Genomic DNA, 19,621 nt, shown 5'->3' with positions numbered 1-19,621 from the left:
CACATACAAAATGCACGTGTGAAAGCAGGGAGCCACAGTTAAGCAAATAAGTGAGTGGCTGAAAGCTGAGAGAAACGCCATGCCTTTCAGTCTCTACCTACTGTAACATGTGCATCTATAACACAGAGTGAGACTTTTCATTGATTGTAACTTGAGGTAAATGTGTGAGTTCATGAAATGATGTGTTTTAATAGCCTTTAACTGGAGCTACAAACAGTAAAGTTATATAAGGCCTGGGTTCTAATAGCTAGAATTATCCCTCAGGGCTTCTATCAAGTGGCAACGCCCTCTTTGCAGCAGTTAGTAGTGAAGTTTATGGGAAATGTGGTGCTGATTTAATAGTGCATCTGGCATGAGACAGAGGTGGGCAGTCATAGACCGTACAGTAGTTTAATTTGTTAACGGTTATTATACCAAACAATTAATTTTAAAGTGATATATTGATGTGTAAAAATAATTTCAATGGGATCGAGCCACATGTCACATGTTGTTTAATGCCTTTCACTGAAATGTTTACTCCCCTCTATCAAAATTGTAAAGATATGCATGCACAAAAACACAGATTAGCACAACCCCATGAAACTGCTCCAAAAAACAAATGCCTAACTTTTAATATACAGCACTGACACCTCAACGTCTACATTATGGCTGACCAAACTTTGGGTAGATGCTCAATATTCTTACTCTGACACATTTATAGGTCACTGTATCCTGTTTAGTACATCTCCTGCCAACTCACATATACAGGCACAAATATGTGGAGTAATGGAGGCTGGTGGAGTGATACGCTACATTACTTAACTAATGGCACCCAATATCCCCAGATATCCCTTTGAATTACGTTGTGTGTTGAGTTTCAAAACATTGCCAGTGAGCTGGGGTGAAATTTGGGGATTTTTAGCATGCTAATGGTTGCAATAACAAAACCAGGAGAGGATTATCTTTAAAGTCACCTCCTTGTTATTCACAGACTCAAACTAGACCTCTGATATAAATCCCATATTATGTCCAGTTTTTGTGGGATGACTATTCTAACAGTAAGATGTGTGTGAATGTACTGACAGTGACACCTAAAACAAGACTTTCCTTAAAATTAAATCCCATGACCTGTAATAACCATTATGAACTACATTATAACAATGAAAACAGCCACTGTGAAGTGATTATGAAGCTTACTTCTTTTGTGCTTTACTGGCATAAGAGACTTTGTGTAGCTGTCGGCGAGGCCTGACTAGAATAATGAGTGCCTAACGTCTGGGAGGCAAGCTGAGGGTAGCTGATTCAAGAAACTGGTCATGTTTAGGATATTGCCATGATTGAAACCAGATGGTACTGGGAAAACACACACTTTTCATTTTTCATTACGGTGAAAGTCCTTTAGATATAATGTCCCACTCTTTTAAAGACTGCCTGAAATGGATTTCTCAAAGGAAGAAACCTGGAAACTTATCTACAGCTCCGTCAACAAAATTATAAGTCCTGATGAAAAACGCCCAACGAATCAGGCCAAAATGTATTCTCCTCATTCACTGAATCAAAGGCTTGGACATGCAGAAGAACCTACTATTGGAACTTAGAATGAAAGCCCCAAACCCTCCATGCACCCATGTAATGCGTATGCTTGTGCACACACAGCCACAGTCCCCCAGGGCCAGGAAGATGGTTTGGCAGGGGATCACGAGGAGCAGGTCAACATGAGGAGCTGGGGAAGGCAAGGCAGGCGGAAGAGTCAAAAAGAAATCCAGAGAAGGCTTTGAATCCAGTGGAATTCCTCTCCTCCTCCACGGCTCCTCTGGGAGGCGTCAGGAGCCTGTGGAGAGAGCGAGGTAAGACGGGGACTGTCAGGAACAAAGCTCCAAATTCACATGATATGTTTAGCTAAAAGGGTGAAAGAGAAATGAATCAAAGCTTGGCGGGATCAAAGAAACGCAACAATAAAGTCAAGGCGGTTGCCATGGGACCAGCAGGAGATGCATATCATTTATAAGTTGTTCTTCGGCTCTGTCAGAAGTGGAGGGAATTGATTGTTATTGTTTGGAGGATGAACTGCTGCTGGAGGGGGTTAAGAGCAAGGGTTACCATTGCACAGTGAGAGGAATATATCTTCTCACTTGTTTTAAACAGCAGCCGCCTGTGATGTGTGTCAGAGGTCACTGCGGAAGCACCTTCAACTCATGATAACAGACAACAAGACAGACACAAAGACAACTTTGTCAACCCCATAAATATCTTATCGGCACAAACCATTGATAGGCTAAACATTTGTTTTGCATCTTACACCGACAGAGGTTGTGATCATTGTTACTGTTTGAATGCGAAATCAAATAGACTTAAGCTGTTAACTTGAGACTTTCATTTCCATTCATGCAGAGTAATTTTCAAACACACAACTGTGGCAAGGACTATATGTTTTTTTTTTTTGTTTTTTTTCTTTTCAGTTTTTAATTCTTTAAATGGTCAGTCTACCAAGATAACAAAATAACATAATTATCACTCAGGCCTAGTGGTATCTACCCACGCAGATCATTTTGGTTTTATGCTCCAACATTTTGCATTACACACTGCCACCACAACACAATGGAGGTTAGTGATTTATTTATTTTTATTTTTTTATGCTTAAAGTAAAAAGTCCAGCCGTGCACATACAGTATGTTGCATCTCTTTCTCCTTCCTTTACTGTTATCTCTTAACTGTCTTTAATAACAAAATGGCCAAGGTAATACAAACAAATAAATACATTCTTGTTACTCCTGATAATTCTGTAACCTCAATGAAAACTGTTAACAGCAAAGCTTTCTCAAAATCTTAACAGATAGAAATCATTTTTAAAAGGGACTATACCACTATGGATTAGTGAGCCGAGACGTCAGTCACATTGGTGCCACAGGAGTTTATTTAAAAAAAAAAAAAAAAACTTGCATCTTAGCAACATAAAAATAAGTCTTAAATGGAAGACTTCCACTAATGCAAAATTTCACTATAACTCCTAGTTCACTATAGAGACTCAAATCTATGGATGCCCATTTCCACCACAAAAAGAAAAAAAATATTAAAAAGTTTGAAATTAAGAAAATAAAAATGCTCATTATAGGTCATACGTAATTTATGAATGAATAATTCTAACTACTTAGGCCACAAAATGACTTGTTTTCACATAATTTAGACTTACTATCTCGTATTTTTTTACATCTTGAATAACTTTTTATCTGAGGGCTTCCATACAAATTATATTACAGTACAATGAACAAATAATTATTCTGTTTTGAAATATTCTACTTGTGTCTTAATTGCTGAGAATTAATGGATTTTCCATATGCGCCAATTTGATTGACATGACATACATTTTTGTGTATGTGAATTAGTATGTGTGTGTGTGTGTGAGTCCTCGTGCAGAGATGAGACCCGTCTGTCTGCTGCTCTCTCAGATTGCACCCATGAGAGATCCCAAAATAACAACAAAGAGCCCACAGTGGGTCGGATGAAAGCCCTGTCACCAACCATTTCAGCCCAGAGAGTCTCCTCCCCTACTGTACCTCTGAGTGACACCTCACACATCACACAGAGACAGGAAGGGGAGACAGTTTCTCGTATTTGACCGCAACAAATATTTCCATATGTTAATGAGATTGTTGTTGGCTTTTAGTGGAGGCCAATTGGGTTCTGATTATGAGCTGAGTGGTGGTGTATTTGCTGTTTCACTGTTGGTATTCACATATTCGATCAGCGATCAGATAGACTTTACAATCCAAACGTTTATTTTTGTACATTGTAAAAAAACTAGAAAATTGATACCACTTTAGAGCTAAAGCCATCAGGCTATTAGCTTTAGAGGTGCTAGTGGGCCATATTTTTGAAGTTGGACAACTAGCTGTTTCTCCTTGCTTCCAGGCTTTATGCTAAGCTAAGCTACTCACTTCCTTTCTCCTGCTTAGAGCACAGACACAAGAGTGAAATATTGATCTTCTAACTCTCGGGGGGAAAAAAGCAAATAAGCAGATTTTCCAAAATGTGGAACTATTCCTTTAGAAAATCTAAAATCAAACAAATCAATAATGGTTTAAATCATCCAAAGAAAGAAAAGCAGACATGACTCAATTTAAAGTCTCTGCTGAATCATTTTAATATTAGAGTACAATGACTGTATAATTTACTGTTCTGTTACGCCGACATAAAGCCCCATCTCCAGTGAAAAGTGGCCCACTCTCTTACACAGTCCCCACCAGCAGTTGCATGAAAATCCCTCCATGTTCTACTACTGATGTCGGGCCAAAAAACTACAAACAGCAGAGAAGGACTCCATTGTTATTTCTAACTGGTAGAAGCCCCGAGGTTATTTTTCCTCTGCCTTGAAACAAATCAATGAAGCACAACTCACTTTGAACAATTGCACATTTGCTGAAATCAGATGTGGGCTGAGGAGCCAGCCATCATCGCGCTTATTCTGTTTGTTGACAGAGGAGGCCTTTGATAAACAAGCCTGTTCTTTGAAACAGGTGCCCGAGCATGAGTTCAGTTTTGAGAGGCAATTCAGAAAACTGAGTGATTAGAGAGTGTTTGTTATTCTGCATGCAACCATTTGGATTCTGTGTATCCTTTCCAAAGTCACAGAGATGCTTTCGGTATAAACAATGGTGCTATTTCTTTTTCAACTGAGATAACACAATAGTTTGACATGAATATTTGCACATTTTCAAATATCTCAGCAGTGAAATTGTCTGTCCTCTCCTGTCACTTTGATAAGAGTGTCAACAAACAATATAACTTGATTAAATCAGCCTCTGTACGGAGGCTTCCTTTAGCCAATGTTGCCCCCAAGTGGTTACAAAATAAGCATGCATTAAAGTTCACTGAAGTACGGGTTTACATTACAAAGCATTTCACATTAAATCTTATGAAACTTCTGCATTCGTTATTATTGAAGGTTTTGATTAAATCATTCTTGTTATATGTATAGTCTCCTTTCCCAACTGAAACACTGAAGTCATGGCTTAACCGTGGTGTGTTTCCACTGGCTGTTCTACAACAGTGAACACAACATGCAGTCCACCCAGTTCACAGACCCAGCTTATCCTCGCTATCAGCATATGGAAGTGTTTTCAAAATCGCTATCTATGAGCAGCAAATGGTCTTAAATCAGTCATTTTAATATCAAAGCACTTAACACTAGAATGATGATTACTTGCAGGTGGATATCCATGCTGCTTGTCAAGACTGCATTTGAAGAAAATGACTGAGCTCTTATCCGACACGTACAGTACAGCCAGTGTTCAATAGGCAAGATCACATTACAGAAGATTACTTTGGAGTTTCAGCAATTTTCCCAAATTACACTGGCCTTTGGTCTCTGGTAAACTTGATTGACTTGAATGGTTTTCATTAAAAAGCAGAGGCTTTGCTGTTGATACTCGTACACAAAAGGGTGAGCGGGTGCAGATGGGACACTGGAAGTGAACGGATATGCAAATCCTTTCATGGAAATGCTTCATCATGTTTTAAAGGGAACACAGACTCTGCTGTTTGATTTGTGACACTCATCTGTGTTTCACAAGCCCTATATGTACATTCTCCCGCTACACAGCAATTTGCTGTCTTTAGGGAAAAAGAAACCTAATCAGCAATGTATGTAGAGTTAAATATATTGAATCAGTACAGGCTTTCACAATCACTGTGGCAGGAATGTCTTGCAATATATGGTGTTTTGATGCATTCAGTGTGTGTTCACAATAAAACAGAACTTGCGTGATTTACACTCAGTGTCATATATGAACTTCAGTCCACCCTCCCCCTGTCTCTCCTCGTCGAAAGTACACAATCTGAGTAATGGAAATCAGTTAGATGTCACAGAGAGCCTGAGCCCAGACTGACAAGAAAATAGCCATGAATAACATGACCACCCTTATTACCCTTCTAGGAAAATACTTAGAGAGGGATCCAAAATGAAGAGTAATCCGGATACACTTTCAGTGTCAGAAAGAATAAGAGCTGTTTATCCTGGCCAGAAATATTCCCACATTCCCATCAGCTGTTTGGCTGCTTCACCTCAAAACTGAAATCCGAGAGGTTTATCTGTAAGGAATTAAGGGATGGTGTCATTTGCTTCTCTGCATTAACAGACGATCCTACCCACCCATAAGCATGAAGCACAAATTAATTCCCAAACTTGGTAACATAAACCTTAATTCAAGCCGTCTAGCACACATCCTGCTGCCCCTGGAAAGAATTAGACAGTTTAACAAAACAGGGAACTCTGTGTGTCTCTCCCAGTTTTCTGGAGGGATCTGCAGGTTTGTGATGCCACCTTGAGGAGGTTTACTGACACAGCAGGGAACGAAAGCACTGTGCAATTCCTTCAACTGCAAAATAAATATTTGGTTTACATTTCCAGAGTATCAAATATCACTCAGGAGGTGAGCTTCTGTAAGTAAAACACTGACAAGCAAAGTATAATCTCCACAGCTTTAATATGGGATAGATTAACGTCAGGGGATAAGGAGTCAGAGTTTGATCATTCTTTGCAAACAAGTCATGGTCACACAGACCAAATGGAGCAATAATGTATGCTGAGTTTAAACAGTGCTCTGATGGATTTCTCCATTGGTTAGTGTGACTTAAACTGCAAGCAAAACTTTAGCTTTTGGAGGACAAGAGAAGGCTAAAGAAGCTTAAATAACACTTGTGTGGGGAGCAGGGAAATGAGGGTCGATTTAGAAAAATGTACTGAACCCATCACCAAGATAAAGGCCCCACCCATGCCTCAGAGTATTTTGACAGGGTCCGATTGAAGAAGGCTGAGTCTCCCTAATCACTGGCACTCTTCCTCCAAGTTGAAATCAATGTGATGTCATGTCCGCTGGGCAGACAGTGTACAAATGACATCCTGCTTTGGCGATAGCGCTGCTTAGATTTGATTATTGCTTCTTTAATCATCTTTCTCCCATTGCATCGTGATTGCATCATAATAACATGACACTCCAGAGTGTTTAAGAGGCAGGAGGTACTCTTCTAACCACAGATATGATCCAGCTGACCACAGCCTGTGTTTTTCAAATGAGCAAGCTACACACCAGACAATCACAGAAATATTCTTTGCTTTTAAATGTATCATAGATAGGCAGCTTACTGTATCGGGAAATCAAATAGAAATCATGCAGGAATTTAGTGGAATCAACTAATCTTTTCTCATATATTTTATCTTATTTTCATATCAGTTCAGAACTTAAAAGCAAGAGTTCTTCTAATTTGAAGTATTTTCTCTTGAAATGATGAGTTTAATGAAAAATATCATTAAACTAAGAATATACACTGAGAATTTTATACATTCACTGAGAGCAGTTTCACTTATTGTCATTGTGTCAATAAAGTAGTTCCAACAGGAGCACATGTAAGGCCTTTTTGATTTTCAGGGATAGAAAAAAACTTTCAAAAATATATACAGTAGGTCTATATCAGCATTTGGTTCATTTCTGTGAAGAAAAGCAAATCAAATTGTTATTTTTAAAGTTTAGATTTTTATGATGGATATAAACTTTAGAGACCTGAATATTCACAGAGCCTTCACTGTCTGATAAACAGCCTCGTCCTGCATTAGGAAAGTCAAACAACCATAGAGGTAATAGAACAATGAGAAGAAAACACTGAATTTGCCAAAAACACTAATAAGTAAAATATATAATATAGAGAGAGAATTTTTCCGAAATTCCTCAAAATATCAATAAAACTCTGATGCAATATTCACATAATAATCTGGTCAATTCATCGGAATTTCTTGTGTGTGTATCTACTGTTATTGTATTGAATATGACATATCCATAAAATATGTCACTTGTCAGTCAGGGGTTATTGGTTTACTCAGTGATAGAAAATCCCTTTGTGATAACCACTAAACCACGTGTGACCTAGATCTAGGTTATGATATAAATCTGGCAACTAGAGGCCGCTCTACTTTTTTGAGGTTTGGCAGATTTATTTGTTGCATAGCATTAGTAAATAGACAGAGTTTCTCTCAGCAACCCCAACTCTGACTGACTTCCAGCGTCCCTGCTCTGAACTAGATCATTCTCGTCCTTTTTCAGAGTTGACATGAAATCCATGCTTAAGAGGGGATGGAATTTCTGGGTAGTATTCTTAAGCCCTTTTTCAGATACATACTGGAGGTTGACTGTGCTACAAGTGGACCCTCTTGTAAGGTGTACAGGTGGAAAGATCAATGGAGAGACCTGGTCGAAGCTCGAGCCTTGAGGCACAAATATTCTTGACCTTAATCTCTCTTACTTCATCAATTTGCATTACTCAAGGACCAAAACCATAGAGGCAACAGGTGAACTCTTCAGTACCACTGAACACAAGCTCATCAAGGTCCTAAGAGTTCCCCACTGCAGCAAAGATCAGCATGAACTTTGAATCCTGATTTTGTAACTTGATCAGTCACACATCATGCTGGCCTTGCATGCTTTTACAGGTGCCGACTGCAGTTCAGCATTTAAAGTAAAGCTATAGGGTATTTAGTTGTTTGCAATCTGCAACTTCACCACTAGATGCCACTAAATCCTACACACTGGTCCCCACATTGAAAATGCTCTATTACAAGTCTTCATTCTAAAACTTACTGAGGTAAAGGTATGTAAGTATATTCATTCAGGCATAGTGCAAGAAAATGTTCCCTGTCAGTTTTTTCCTATTATATCTTCATTTTATTTATTTTTCGTGACAGCAATTAAAAAGCAACTGCACCAGTTAGCTAACAGCTCTTTGCATCTGACACAAAAAGGCCACAGAACAGTAAATGAATACATAAAGCAGGAAAATACATCAAATTCTATCAGTGTGAGATAATAAATAGAATCAATACAATACAGTAAACACAATCATTGATGATGATTGATTTTTGTATTGACTTTAGCCAGAGTTTGAGGCTGATTTTAATGTTTGTTGGTAACATTAGATACTCAGATTGACCAAAGGCCGTCTTCCTGAACTGCTGTAACCACTCACCCTGAGTAGATGCTCTAGTCCTACCAGCACTGCCTCTGCCGGGATAGGCCAGACATCCTCTGAGAGGAGGGGGTGTAAGATTATGAATCATTTTTAACATCAAACATGCATCAGAATAGAATATAAAGTTATCAAAATTGAGAAATTGAAAGTAAATACTACAGTGATGGTGTGATTATACTAGTTTTTAGATTGTGCATTTTACTGTTGTAGATGTTTAAGGTTGAGCTCATTTTAACTACTTTATATACTGTTGGGTAGTTTAATCTACAGCAATGCATCCTATTCTATAAAATGATCATACTGTAAATTGAGAATGAAATAATAATGAAATAATTGCACATTATGTATGTCATTGTTCCATTATCTGATGTGGTATTACTACTTTTACTCAAGAAAAGAATCTCATTATTTCTTCCACCACCAATCAACGGGCCAAGATATGAACAAAGACCGTCTGTCATAATCAAATGAATGAAAAACATAAGGATTAGTGTGCATGATTCACATGCTACATTTTAATGGCAATAAAAGCATCAAGGAAGTTCATAGTGTGAACCACACGCATGTCACCAAATCCATGTTTGCTCAGCAAGTCCGTATACTGGCGTTCTGTCCTCTCTGTCCCCTCAGTCTGGGCAAGCATGTTCAGAGACTGCAGAGCAGAGTAGGCTGTCTGTCCATCCAACATGGTCTCAGCTATGAGCAGTGCACATCCTAAAGGCCAACAAAAGAGAATGTTTAAGACCTTAGTGTATAGGAAGGGAAATGTTACCTACAGTATACTGCATATCACAAGACCTTCCATGTAGTATTGTTGAGGGTGTTGTCAGTCACGCTTTGATGCAGAGCATAACATCCAGGAGGTTGTCTGTATGTCTTATGTTTGCCGTTATGAAACCATGGTTCTTCAAAAGCAGACTGTATTCTGTGGCGCTCCTCTGTTTCCCCTCGCTCATGCTGAGAGCCTGGAGCAGCCCACGACTCGGGCCATTTCTGTCTTCATCCAGGAAGATCTCACTTAGCAGGAGTCCGCAGCCTGACACAATGGTGCAAGTTTGTGATGTGTATGTCTATGCTTAACTTTACAGGAGAATAGGTGGTTTTGTAATCCTTATGCCCTTGCATTCCTTTGCTTAAGGCAAAGAATAAAGGTCAAGTAGAACAAGGAAGAAAACAAAACTATCATCAAGTTGCTATTTTGGCTTGGCTTTGAATTAGTCAGCTTCTTGCAAAGTGTTGTTTTACATGTCACAACAGTGCAATTATGTGTATCTCTTATATCTAATAACTGGTTACACCAGTAAGTCCCACTGCAAAATAAGAGCCTGCAAGTTGTGGTTGAAACTAACAGCAGCAGCGGATTTCACACATCATTTTACTCATATGTGAGAATTTATCTGTGAAATTAGTTTTCACAGTCTCACTATGGAAATGGAAGTCTGACTGACACATTATACGAATAAGAACATAGATTGCATTCATTGTTCAGTGAAAATATGTAGTAAGAAATACAAAAAGAAATTTAAGAATTTTACCTGGTGTGCACGCGTGTGCAATTTTACTCAGCAGAAGATGCACTTTCTCATCAGGCCAGTCATGCAGAATTCTTGCCAGGATGTACAACTCTGCTTTGGGCAACTCATCTTTAAAGAAGTCTCCTACTCATACAGAGGGGACACAGCCATGAGTTATAGTCAGAAATATATCTAAGACCCACAGAATGACCTCCACAGCATTAGTCATCGTTTTGTCATTCAACATGCATGCATGCATGCAACATGCAGAAATACAAACTGACCTGCTACAAATGATACCCTGTTGTCTTTTTGCAGAGGATGGAAATGCTCACGCATCTCAATGACAGCCGGCAAGTCAAACACTGTCACAGACAACGCAGGATGGGCTTTAGTAAACTCATAGGCCATGGCACCAGTGCATCCTGGAAGAAAAAAAAACAAAACAAAATGATTATGTGCAAAAGTTTATTACTGCAGAACACAATTTCATACCTTTATGTCCCTCCTTACCTCCAAGGTCGCAAGCAGTTTTAAAACTGCAGAGATCAAAGGCCGTTGCTACAGCTTTTCCTGTAACTTTAGCAATGCTATGCATGGCATTCATGAATCTCAGTTTGACTGCTTGATTGTTGTAGAAGGTATCCTTTAAACAGAAACAAATGACACAGAGGAACAAAAGAACATAGAATCTGTAAAATATTAAAATTTTTTACCCCCCACATTTAATCCATCCGCTTAACTTGGATATAATCACCTGAAACATATCCTTAGATTTCTTGCCGAAAGCCTTCTCGTGCTGGTTCGTTCCCTCCTGCACAGCACTCTCAAGGTGGGAGAAAAGAGGCCACACTGTGTCGTTACAATGCCGGATGTAGCCCTGCAGCGAAAAAGGAGCATCTGACAGCAGAAAGCGCGTGGCCAGATCTGTGTTCTCGTACACTGGCGTCTGGTATGCTGTGAGTGGAGTTGCCATAAAACATGTGAGAGGTTTATTTTAAGTTAAATAATACCTTGATAAGGTATAAAAAAGTGACCATTGTGTATTGAGAAACACATCTGAGTGCTGACTAACTTCTCTCTTTGAGCTTCAACAGTCCCAGAGACACACAGGCTTCCAGCAGGCATTCAGTCCCCTTTGCAGAGGCTTTGATCTCCTGGGCCACCTGTGCTGCATCCAGCCCGGGTCTGCTTTGTAGCAGGTCAAACACACACATCTTGGATGCGGTAAATAGTGCCTGGAACATAAAATTTTATTCATGTGAATGTGATATTTGTTTTCATTTCTGTTCCTTAAAAAAAAACAAAAAAAAAAACATATTTTTTGTGCTCCACTTCAGATCCACACCAGCACACTATCCACTACATTACAGATCAGAATAGGTTATTTTTTTTAAAGGAGTTGTAAAGGAAATAGTAGAAGTACAATTTCTTGCCTTGAGAGTTGGATTGAGATCAATACCACACTGACGGTTAAATATGATTCAGCACCTCTAAACACTCACTAATGAGCACATTATATCTTGTTTGTTTAATCTGCTTGTTGTGGTTACCTTGAGGTTACCTGGCATGCATCTGTGTTTCCAAGAAGTTACTTTATACCAGGTACAACCACATCTTGCATCTTTGGTTTCAGATAAAACAACCAATATATATTGTGTGAATTAATTAACTTTTACAGATGCTAATAGGAATACACAGTTTATCTCTAAGTACCTTTGAGGCTTTGAATCCATCCATCAGTTCAATGATTTGCTGCAAGTCCTCTTTTTTTGGTTCACTGTTCTCACACTCTGTCACATTGAGCTCAATCACTTGCCCTCTGCTGGTCATCAGTGGTAATGTTGTATTCTCACCGTCGCAGAACTTGTCTGTATGCTTAGACAGGCTATTGACCAATGTCCATAAACTTTCACCCACTTCACTTTCACTGGTCTTTTGCACCTATAAAGAGAGACTGTTACTCATAAATAATGACAGGAATGGCAATTGTGCTGATGGGGTGAGAATAACTAACCTTATGAACAGGACTGGCTGAGGGGCTGTTCTGGGTGTGGTGTGTTTGACTGGCAGACGGGCTGTTAGGTCTGGGGCTGGATGAGAGGTTGTGTTTCGGACTGTGGCTTGACTGAGCTGGGAGGTTGTTCGGGGGCTGAGTGAGTATCGTGGTGGCGTGAGTACCATTGTGGCTCAGGCAGACAGATTCACTTTTCTGATCCGACAAGGAAGTGCTACGGTTGTAAATAAGGTCCAGTTGTTTGCAGAAGTGGTTGAGGGGGAAACCCACAACATTGAGGAAGTCTCCGTGGACGTACTCCACAAGCATACCCCCGAGAGCCTGAATACCATAGCCGCCAGCCTTGTCCCTGACACACACACACACACAGACACAAATGTTTCACTTAAACAATGATTAATTAATAATTAATGAATAATTAATAATTGTTTACAAGGAAAAGAGGTGTAAGAATGTTTTAACATATCGCCCAATCCTATTTCAGATTAATACAGAAACCCTTGTATAAGTATATGTATAAGGATAGATTATTTAAATGCAGAACAAATCAAAGAATACACTCTCGCTGACCCAAGTCGAGATTTTATTTCTTGCTGACACAGTCCCTGTCAAACAGGACAAGGCAAACACAGCTGGAAAAAAAACTCATCAAAGTCCAAAAAGCAACAGGTTCATGAGGCTCACATCCACTTAAATGACCTTCACTGATCAAATGCTGGGTCAGGTTACTACACCAGGAGAAATCAATAGCTATTACATATGTGGAAGTTCAAATGTTCATACTCACATGGGTTCACCGCTATTGATGTACTCCCACAGCATATTTTCTGAGAGATCAGCAAACTTCACCTTTGTTTCTTCGTAGAAGTCAATTAACTGGTAATCCACTTCTTCATCTGGGGACAGGGAGGTTTAGAAATTAGATGTGTCAAATAATCGAAACACTACATATGGCCAGTAAAGGCCTCCTATATATATTTAGGAAACTGGTAGAAAATCCTATATTACTGTAACAGATTTTCCTCCCAGTTATGTTTGCTGGGTGTTTAAAAAATTGAAAATAAAAACAACTTCAAACAATTTATAACAAGTGTGTTTTATCAAATTTCTACAGAAAATAAACTGTACATCAAACCATTATTCAGCTGTGACTTACTTTCCTTCTCGTGGCAGAGGACTATAGCAACACCAGTGAATACACTGTGCTCTTTACCACTCAACCTGGAAGAGAAAGATATATGATAAATATTTCAAAAAAGAGGAGAGAACCTGAAAAACAATATCCTGTCAATTTCCTGTTTCTAATGTTAACTCAGAAATGCTGTAAATGAAACCCACCTCGACAGCATCCTGTAAGCATCATGTTTGTCTACAGGCTTCTCCAGAATCATGCCATCTACAGTCTGGGGACATTAAAAACAAAGGCCATAGTGAGTAAAACCACACAACTTATATTGCAGATTAAGCAAATATAATACTGCAGTGCTCCTCTTACCACTATAGTGTCTGCTCCGATTACTATGTCTGGAGTCTTCAGATGTTTCTAATGCAAATGAATACACAATGTGTTATCAACATGTCATTCAATAGGACATGCCATACAAAAAGGAGCTTAACTCACAAAAGGCATCCTCCTGGCCACCTCCAGGGCCTTCTGTTTGGCTGTCTCAACAGCATACTCATGAGGTGCTTTGAAAAGTCCCTTGTCGAGAGTTTCTTTGAACCAGGATGGTACCACCTCAAACCGTAAGCCCTGAAATGTAGAAGAGAAAAAAGCAACCACAAAATTATACTCCAATCCACACTGGATTTTTTTGAAAGTCATATATTATAGTGTTTGGATCATCCATTTACATAAACATAATATTTTACAATTGAAATATAAACTTGTCAGTGATCTTTGGTGGTATTTAACAGCAGCAGAACAGCAATTTATTGTTACCTTTGGACCGATGCCAATATATCAGTACAGCTGTTTTATTGGTCTGGTTAAGAATAAAATACTCATCAATATCATTCATTCAGCCCAAAGTTTCTAAACCTTTTTGTTAGGTACAGCTAAATTTGTTTTATTTATTTTGCGTCTGAGAATCAGTAACTTTAATTTAAAGGACCAGTGTCTAGGATTTAGTGGCATCTAGCGGAGAAGTTACCGACTGCAACCAATTGAATACCACTCACCCTTCCAAACATATAGGAGAAACTATGGTGGCTGTGAAAGGCCCAGTCTGGAGCCAGTGTTTAGTTTGACTGTTCTGGGCTACTGTAAAAACATAGTGGTTCAACATGACGGACTCATGATTCCAGACACAGTCTAACCTCCGCATCCATAGTGGTTCACTCGATTTTATAATACACTAATATGGAAAAACATGACATAGAACTGAGTCGATATTTCATAAATCTTCCAATAGATCCTGCCTGATAATCTTAACAGCACTGGACCTTTAAGTAGTGTTTATATGATGCATGTCATTGCCAAGAAAAGAGAGATTTTATCCAAACTCAACTCAAACTGACAATTGTATGAGTTCATAATCAAACCAAAGGTGCAGTTGTTGTGTTATATATATATAATACAGTTCAACCAGAGAGAAACCTACCGCATTGTGGAGAATCTCCAGTCTCCTAGGTGAAGCACTCGCCAGCACAACCAGTTTACCAGCAAGCTTGGAAATGACAGGGTTCAGCACCATAGTGGCCTCCTCGTCTAACTGCCCCTAAGGTGAACAGTTAAACATTACAGATGTGGCCTAGTTTATGTAAAGGACTCAGCAATAAGGAGTCAGGTGACTGCAGCTGTTCCGTTATGCACTGTCACTGACAACAGGTTCATATAGTGCTGAAACGATTAGTTGATTATTTAATTATTTAACACAATATAATAAATTGATTATTTAAGTAATTCCTCAAGGAAACATAACAAACGCTAACTGGTTCCAGCTTCTCAAACGTCACTATTTTCTGCTTTTCTCTCATTTAAATCACTTTATATCCTATATTTTAGGTTTTGGACAGTTGATTGGACCAAACAAGTCATTTTATTCATGTTATTAGGGTTTATGGAATAGAAGATTCATCTATAATTAAAGCAACCCTAGGCCAATATCTCCATACATACAGAATAGACCACACACCACCACCACTCTCCACCCACAGTAATTACACTCACTGTACAGTGACTTCATGCACAAAGGCAGAAATGCAGCGTTGAATAAAGTAACATATTTTCCAAAATAACTGTGCTTAATGCCAATCATGTGCTTACATAACTAATGTGTGGCTTATCTGAAAGTACCCAAAGTTAATCACCTAACGTTAAGCCTATAACCTATTAACCTATTACATGCGACATACACAGTTCACCACTCTGCTATCCTCATTATATTAACCTGGTGTTAAAGTTGTCAGCTAAAATGAGCTGTTTCGTGGCTTTTATGATCTGTGAGGTTAGTAAGAAGAAACAGTTCCTGTAAGTGACTTACTGTATACTGTGGTTAGCAAGAAAAAAAAGGACACGATTAACCGAACACGGTGAATATAAAAACACGTTTCATGTTCTGAGCACTGCTTTATACTAGCTACACATGCAATACGTCGCTTACCTTCCGAAGTCAGGAAACTGACTACAACTAGCTGCTTGCTAGGACGAACAACGTAACGACGCGTACGTGGTGACGTTTGATAACGTGGGCGGGTCCACCGTTCCACACTAGAGAGTTGTATGCCAAATAACATCTACAGTGGTAGCACTATTATTATTAATATAATAATAATAATAATAATAATAATAATAATAATAAAATATATAAAAATAACAATAACAATAAAACTCATTTTTATTTACTACATATTTATTTTTGTTGACAAAGAAAACAAAGAAAATAAAACAGTACACAGACATTTACAGAAACACGTACAGACATAATTAAACATGTTAAAAGGTTAGCTGGGTCCCACCAGATTCACAGGTTTAATTCACATTGTATTTACATTTATGGATGCTACATATTAAAATAAAAGAATAACTTGAGGCAGATATTAGAATACACATAGACTACAATAAATGCTTATTAACTCTTAAAGATAATATATATGGTATTACAGGAATAATGACTTAGCGAAAAGAGCTCAGTTGCTGTTCATGTTGCTGTTCTGTGCGCAGTAAAAAAAAAGACTAAGTCAAATTATTTTGACATTTGACCCAAAAACAGACACTGTAAGAGCTTGGCACACACAGAGGCAACCCTTTACACACTCTGAATCTTTCTCTCACTTCCTTTTTCGCATCTCACTCCTGTTATTTTTTTCTCTCATTCTTTCTCTCTCTGCTGTGATGTACCTGGCACCAAATACACCTTGCTGTTTCCTCTCTCTTGACCTTCGAAAGCGCAATGTGTTGAGTACAAACTCTCTTTGTGCTCCATCTTCATTGAGTCCGCACTACTCGAGCTGTGTAGATTCATTATCTGTCTCAGCTTTTGTCTGAAATCTTTGGAAGCAAAGTAGTAAATGAACGGATCAAGGCAGCTATTCAGGCAGCTGAAACAGAGAGACAATTTATAGGCCATGTAGAGAGACTTCCCGTAGAAGAGTCTCAGTACAGTGTGAGTCAACAGGAGAATGTTGTTGGGTGCAAAGCAGAGGGTGAAGACTAGGAGAACAATGAAGGCCAGACGTATGGCTCTGGCTTTTTGTGCTGTACTGGAATCTCTGGCCAGTTTGCGTATGACACTGACATAGCAGAATGTTGTGACACAGAAAGGGAAGAGGAAAAGGACAAACACCATGGTGAAGAGAAAAGCTGCCCAGGCTGATATGGATGGGAGCATGTCTTTCTTCAGCACGTCAAAGCATGTGGTTATCCCGAGTTCAGGAACGTAAAAGGTCAGGTCTGTGGTCATCAGTGGGTAAAGCACGCTCAGGACCAAACCCCACATGAAGAGGCAACTGATGACGGCGATGGACTTCTTCTTTCTGATCTGCCTGAACAGCATGGGCCTGACGATGCCCAAGTAGCGGTCAATTCCAATGGCCATCATGGTCAGGATGGAGCAGTACATATTGGTGTAGAAAATGAGGGTCAGGAAACTATTGGTGGATAGATAGAAGAAGAGTGTTTTATTTAATTAGTGGTTTAAGCAAAATGATGATTAAAGAAATGGTTTGACATTTTGGGAAAGATGAGAACAACAACAACACTACTTCCCTATTTGTCTGTTTAATATAAAGCTACAGCCAGCAGCCAGTTTGCTTAGCATAATGAATGGAAGCTCTGCCAAAATGTAACAAAATCCACCTACCAGAACCTCTAAAATTCATTAATTAACACATTATACCTTGTTTGTTCAATTCGTACAAAAACCAAAGTGTTAAAACAACCGTAAAACTCGGTTTTATGGGAGGGTCATGTACCGGACTATTTCGTTTTCGGGGGCAGCGAATACCTGAAGTCTTGATGCCGCCATGAGGTTGCCAAGCAACCAAGAAAAAAGACATCAAGAAATCACAGGACCTGGACAATTATTATTATTGTTAACCCAAAATAACATTGTTGTCACTTTTACACCTCGATTTCTGTACAGATTCAACAACACAGAGCCAGGCAAGCTGTTTCTCACTGTTTAGAGACTTTATGCTAAGCTGAGGTGGCCAGATGTTCTTATGAACAAACAGATGCAAGAGTGGTATTGAACTTCTCATCTAAAGCAAGCAAATAAGCGTATTTTCCAAAATGTCAAACTATTCCAACTGGTGGACTGTGGACGTCCACTGAGTGGCTGTGAACATAAAAACAACGTAAACAAACTTTCTTTCAAATTGTTGTGGATTTATTCCGCAGTCATAAAGAATACCTGCACATCTTGGGTCCCAGATTCCATTGGTATCCTTGGAGCTGGTAGGCGATCTGAAAGGGCAGGGCAGCGCCAAGGGCCAAGTCGGTGAAGGTGAGATTAATCATGAACATGATGGACGGAGTCTTTGGGGAGGTACGGAAGAGGAGGATCCATATGGAAAGGCCATTTCCTGCCAGGTTAATGGCAGTGACGATCATGTAGATGACAGAGATGGCAATGCTGGTTTCTACATTCTGAAACAGGGACAGGGTGGCGTTGTCTAGCTTGCTGCTGTTGGAATTCCCCGTCATGACTGGATGAGGCACCTGTGTGCCAGAGTTTGACAAAGACTTTTGAGGCTTTTTTTAAAAAATTAAATTTTTTACAAAATACTGTTGGAAATGAAGCAATATCATCTGTATCTTAATTTATGCATATCATGTAATCCTTTTCTCATATCTGGATGAAAAAGCATAAAACATACACCACAATAGAAAAAATACTCCTGTCGACCTGTCGAAAGTGACGCACGTCGCTGAATGCAATCTTTCATCTGTGGGGTGGAAACTGATTGATCGCAAGGTGTGAAACAGATACTGTGCAGCATTTATACAAGGACTTCATTATTCTATGTTGTTGTCTGTGTGCCAGTAGTACATGTGTCGGGTGGAGTTTTCACACAGGAAAAGGACATGCTTGATTTGTGGCATAGTACCAACTGTCGCTTGGGGAGTTGTACCATCGATGCGTGCAAAAATGTCTGTGGAGGAGACACACAACTGCCTTATATTTATGGGAAATAAAATGGGAGGTGAAAAAAACTGAATTTTGTCTTTGTGGCGTGAGAAAGCTCACACTTTCTATTGTACGTGGTCTACCTATCAACACTATGACAGGGGAGTTACCACAAACCAAATGGTACAAAAAAAACTGCAACACATTGCAGAGCCACTGAAATCCTAAATGGAAGTTAAGCAATGGAAAGTACACAGTTGTTGCAACATATCAGAAATAATTGGGTATTGTAATAATGACAAGTAGCAGTATAGCGGAATAAAAATGTTGTCCAAAAAGGAAAAAGACAAACAAACATATTGTGTTAATCTTTTACTCTTTTCTTTTTGCTTCTGACTTATGATGACGTAATTCACTGAGCACATTTAAAAACTTTTACTAAAGTTAAAGTACACATAAACACTAAAAACATCAAGTATTGAGCAACTGACGTGAAATGCAGATTTTTTTCCCCATTTTAACTC

At 39.0% G+C, this 19,621-nt stretch overlaps 2 protein-coding genes across 5 annotated transcripts in view; both read right to left on the bottom strand.

The window, feature by feature from the left end:
* Positions 1–303: 303 nt before the first annotated feature.
* Positions 304–16,187, bottom strand: asmtl (acetylserotonin O-methyltransferase-like). Of its 4 annotated transcripts, none has more exons than XR_004797296.1 (16): positions 16,131–16,187; positions 15,129–15,245; positions 14,147–14,278; positions 14,021–14,068; positions 13,864–13,928; positions 13,682–13,746; positions 13,313–13,421; positions 12,526–12,874; positions 12,225–12,452; positions 11,584–11,746; positions 11,266–11,465; positions 11,022–11,154; positions 10,793–10,933; positions 10,530–10,652; positions 8,992–9,708; positions 304–1,810 (listed from the first exon to the last, which is right to left on the bottom strand). XR_004797296.1 is itself a non-coding variant. In XM_035676542.1 (16 exons), the coding sequence occupies exons 2-15, from the start codon at positions 15,219–15,221 to the stop codon at positions 9,825–9,827; spliced, it is 2,055 nt and encodes a 684-aa protein (XP_035532435.1). In that variant the 5' UTR covers positions 15,222–15,245; positions 16,131–16,187; the 3' UTR covers positions 9,566–9,708; positions 9,793–9,824. The 4 variants fall into 4 exon arrangements, 3 of the variants coding, with proteins under 3 accessions (XP_035532437.1, XP_035532435.1, XP_035532436.1); XM_035676542.1 differs by lacking the exon at positions 304–1,810 and adding an exon at positions 9,793–10,030 and having other exon boundaries at positions 9,566–9,708; XM_035676543.1 differs by lacking the exon at positions 304–1,810 and adding an exon at positions 9,793–10,030 and having other exon boundaries at positions 9,566–9,708; positions 16,011–16,141.
* A 159-nt stretch (positions 16,188–16,346) lies between these two features.
* p2ry8 (P2Y receptor family member 8) overlaps positions 16,347–19,621 on the bottom strand; it is a 3,559-nt gene continuing 284 nt past the window's right edge. The window contains exons 2-3 of the mRNA XM_035675916.1: positions 18,381–18,688; positions 16,347–17,616 (exon numbers count right to left, since the gene is read on the bottom strand). Coding sequence (XP_035531809.1) covers positions 16,839–17,616; positions 18,381–18,673 — 1,071 coding nt within the window. The 5' untranslated portion in view covers positions 18,674–18,688 and the 3' untranslated portion in view covers positions 16,347–16,838. The remainder of the gene's footprint in view (positions 17,617–18,380; positions 18,689–19,621) is intronic.

Source organism: Morone saxatilis, unplaced genomic scaffold (genome assembly GCF_004916995.1).
Source record: "Morone saxatilis isolate NCDOM2014 unplaced genomic scaffold, NCSU_SB_2.0 Contig5, whole genome shotgun sequence".
In the NCBI taxonomy this organism is placed as follows: domain Eukaryota; kingdom Metazoa; phylum Chordata; class Actinopteri; family Moronidae; genus Morone; species Morone saxatilis.
This window is presented reverse-complemented; position numbering and strand designations above follow the sequence as displayed.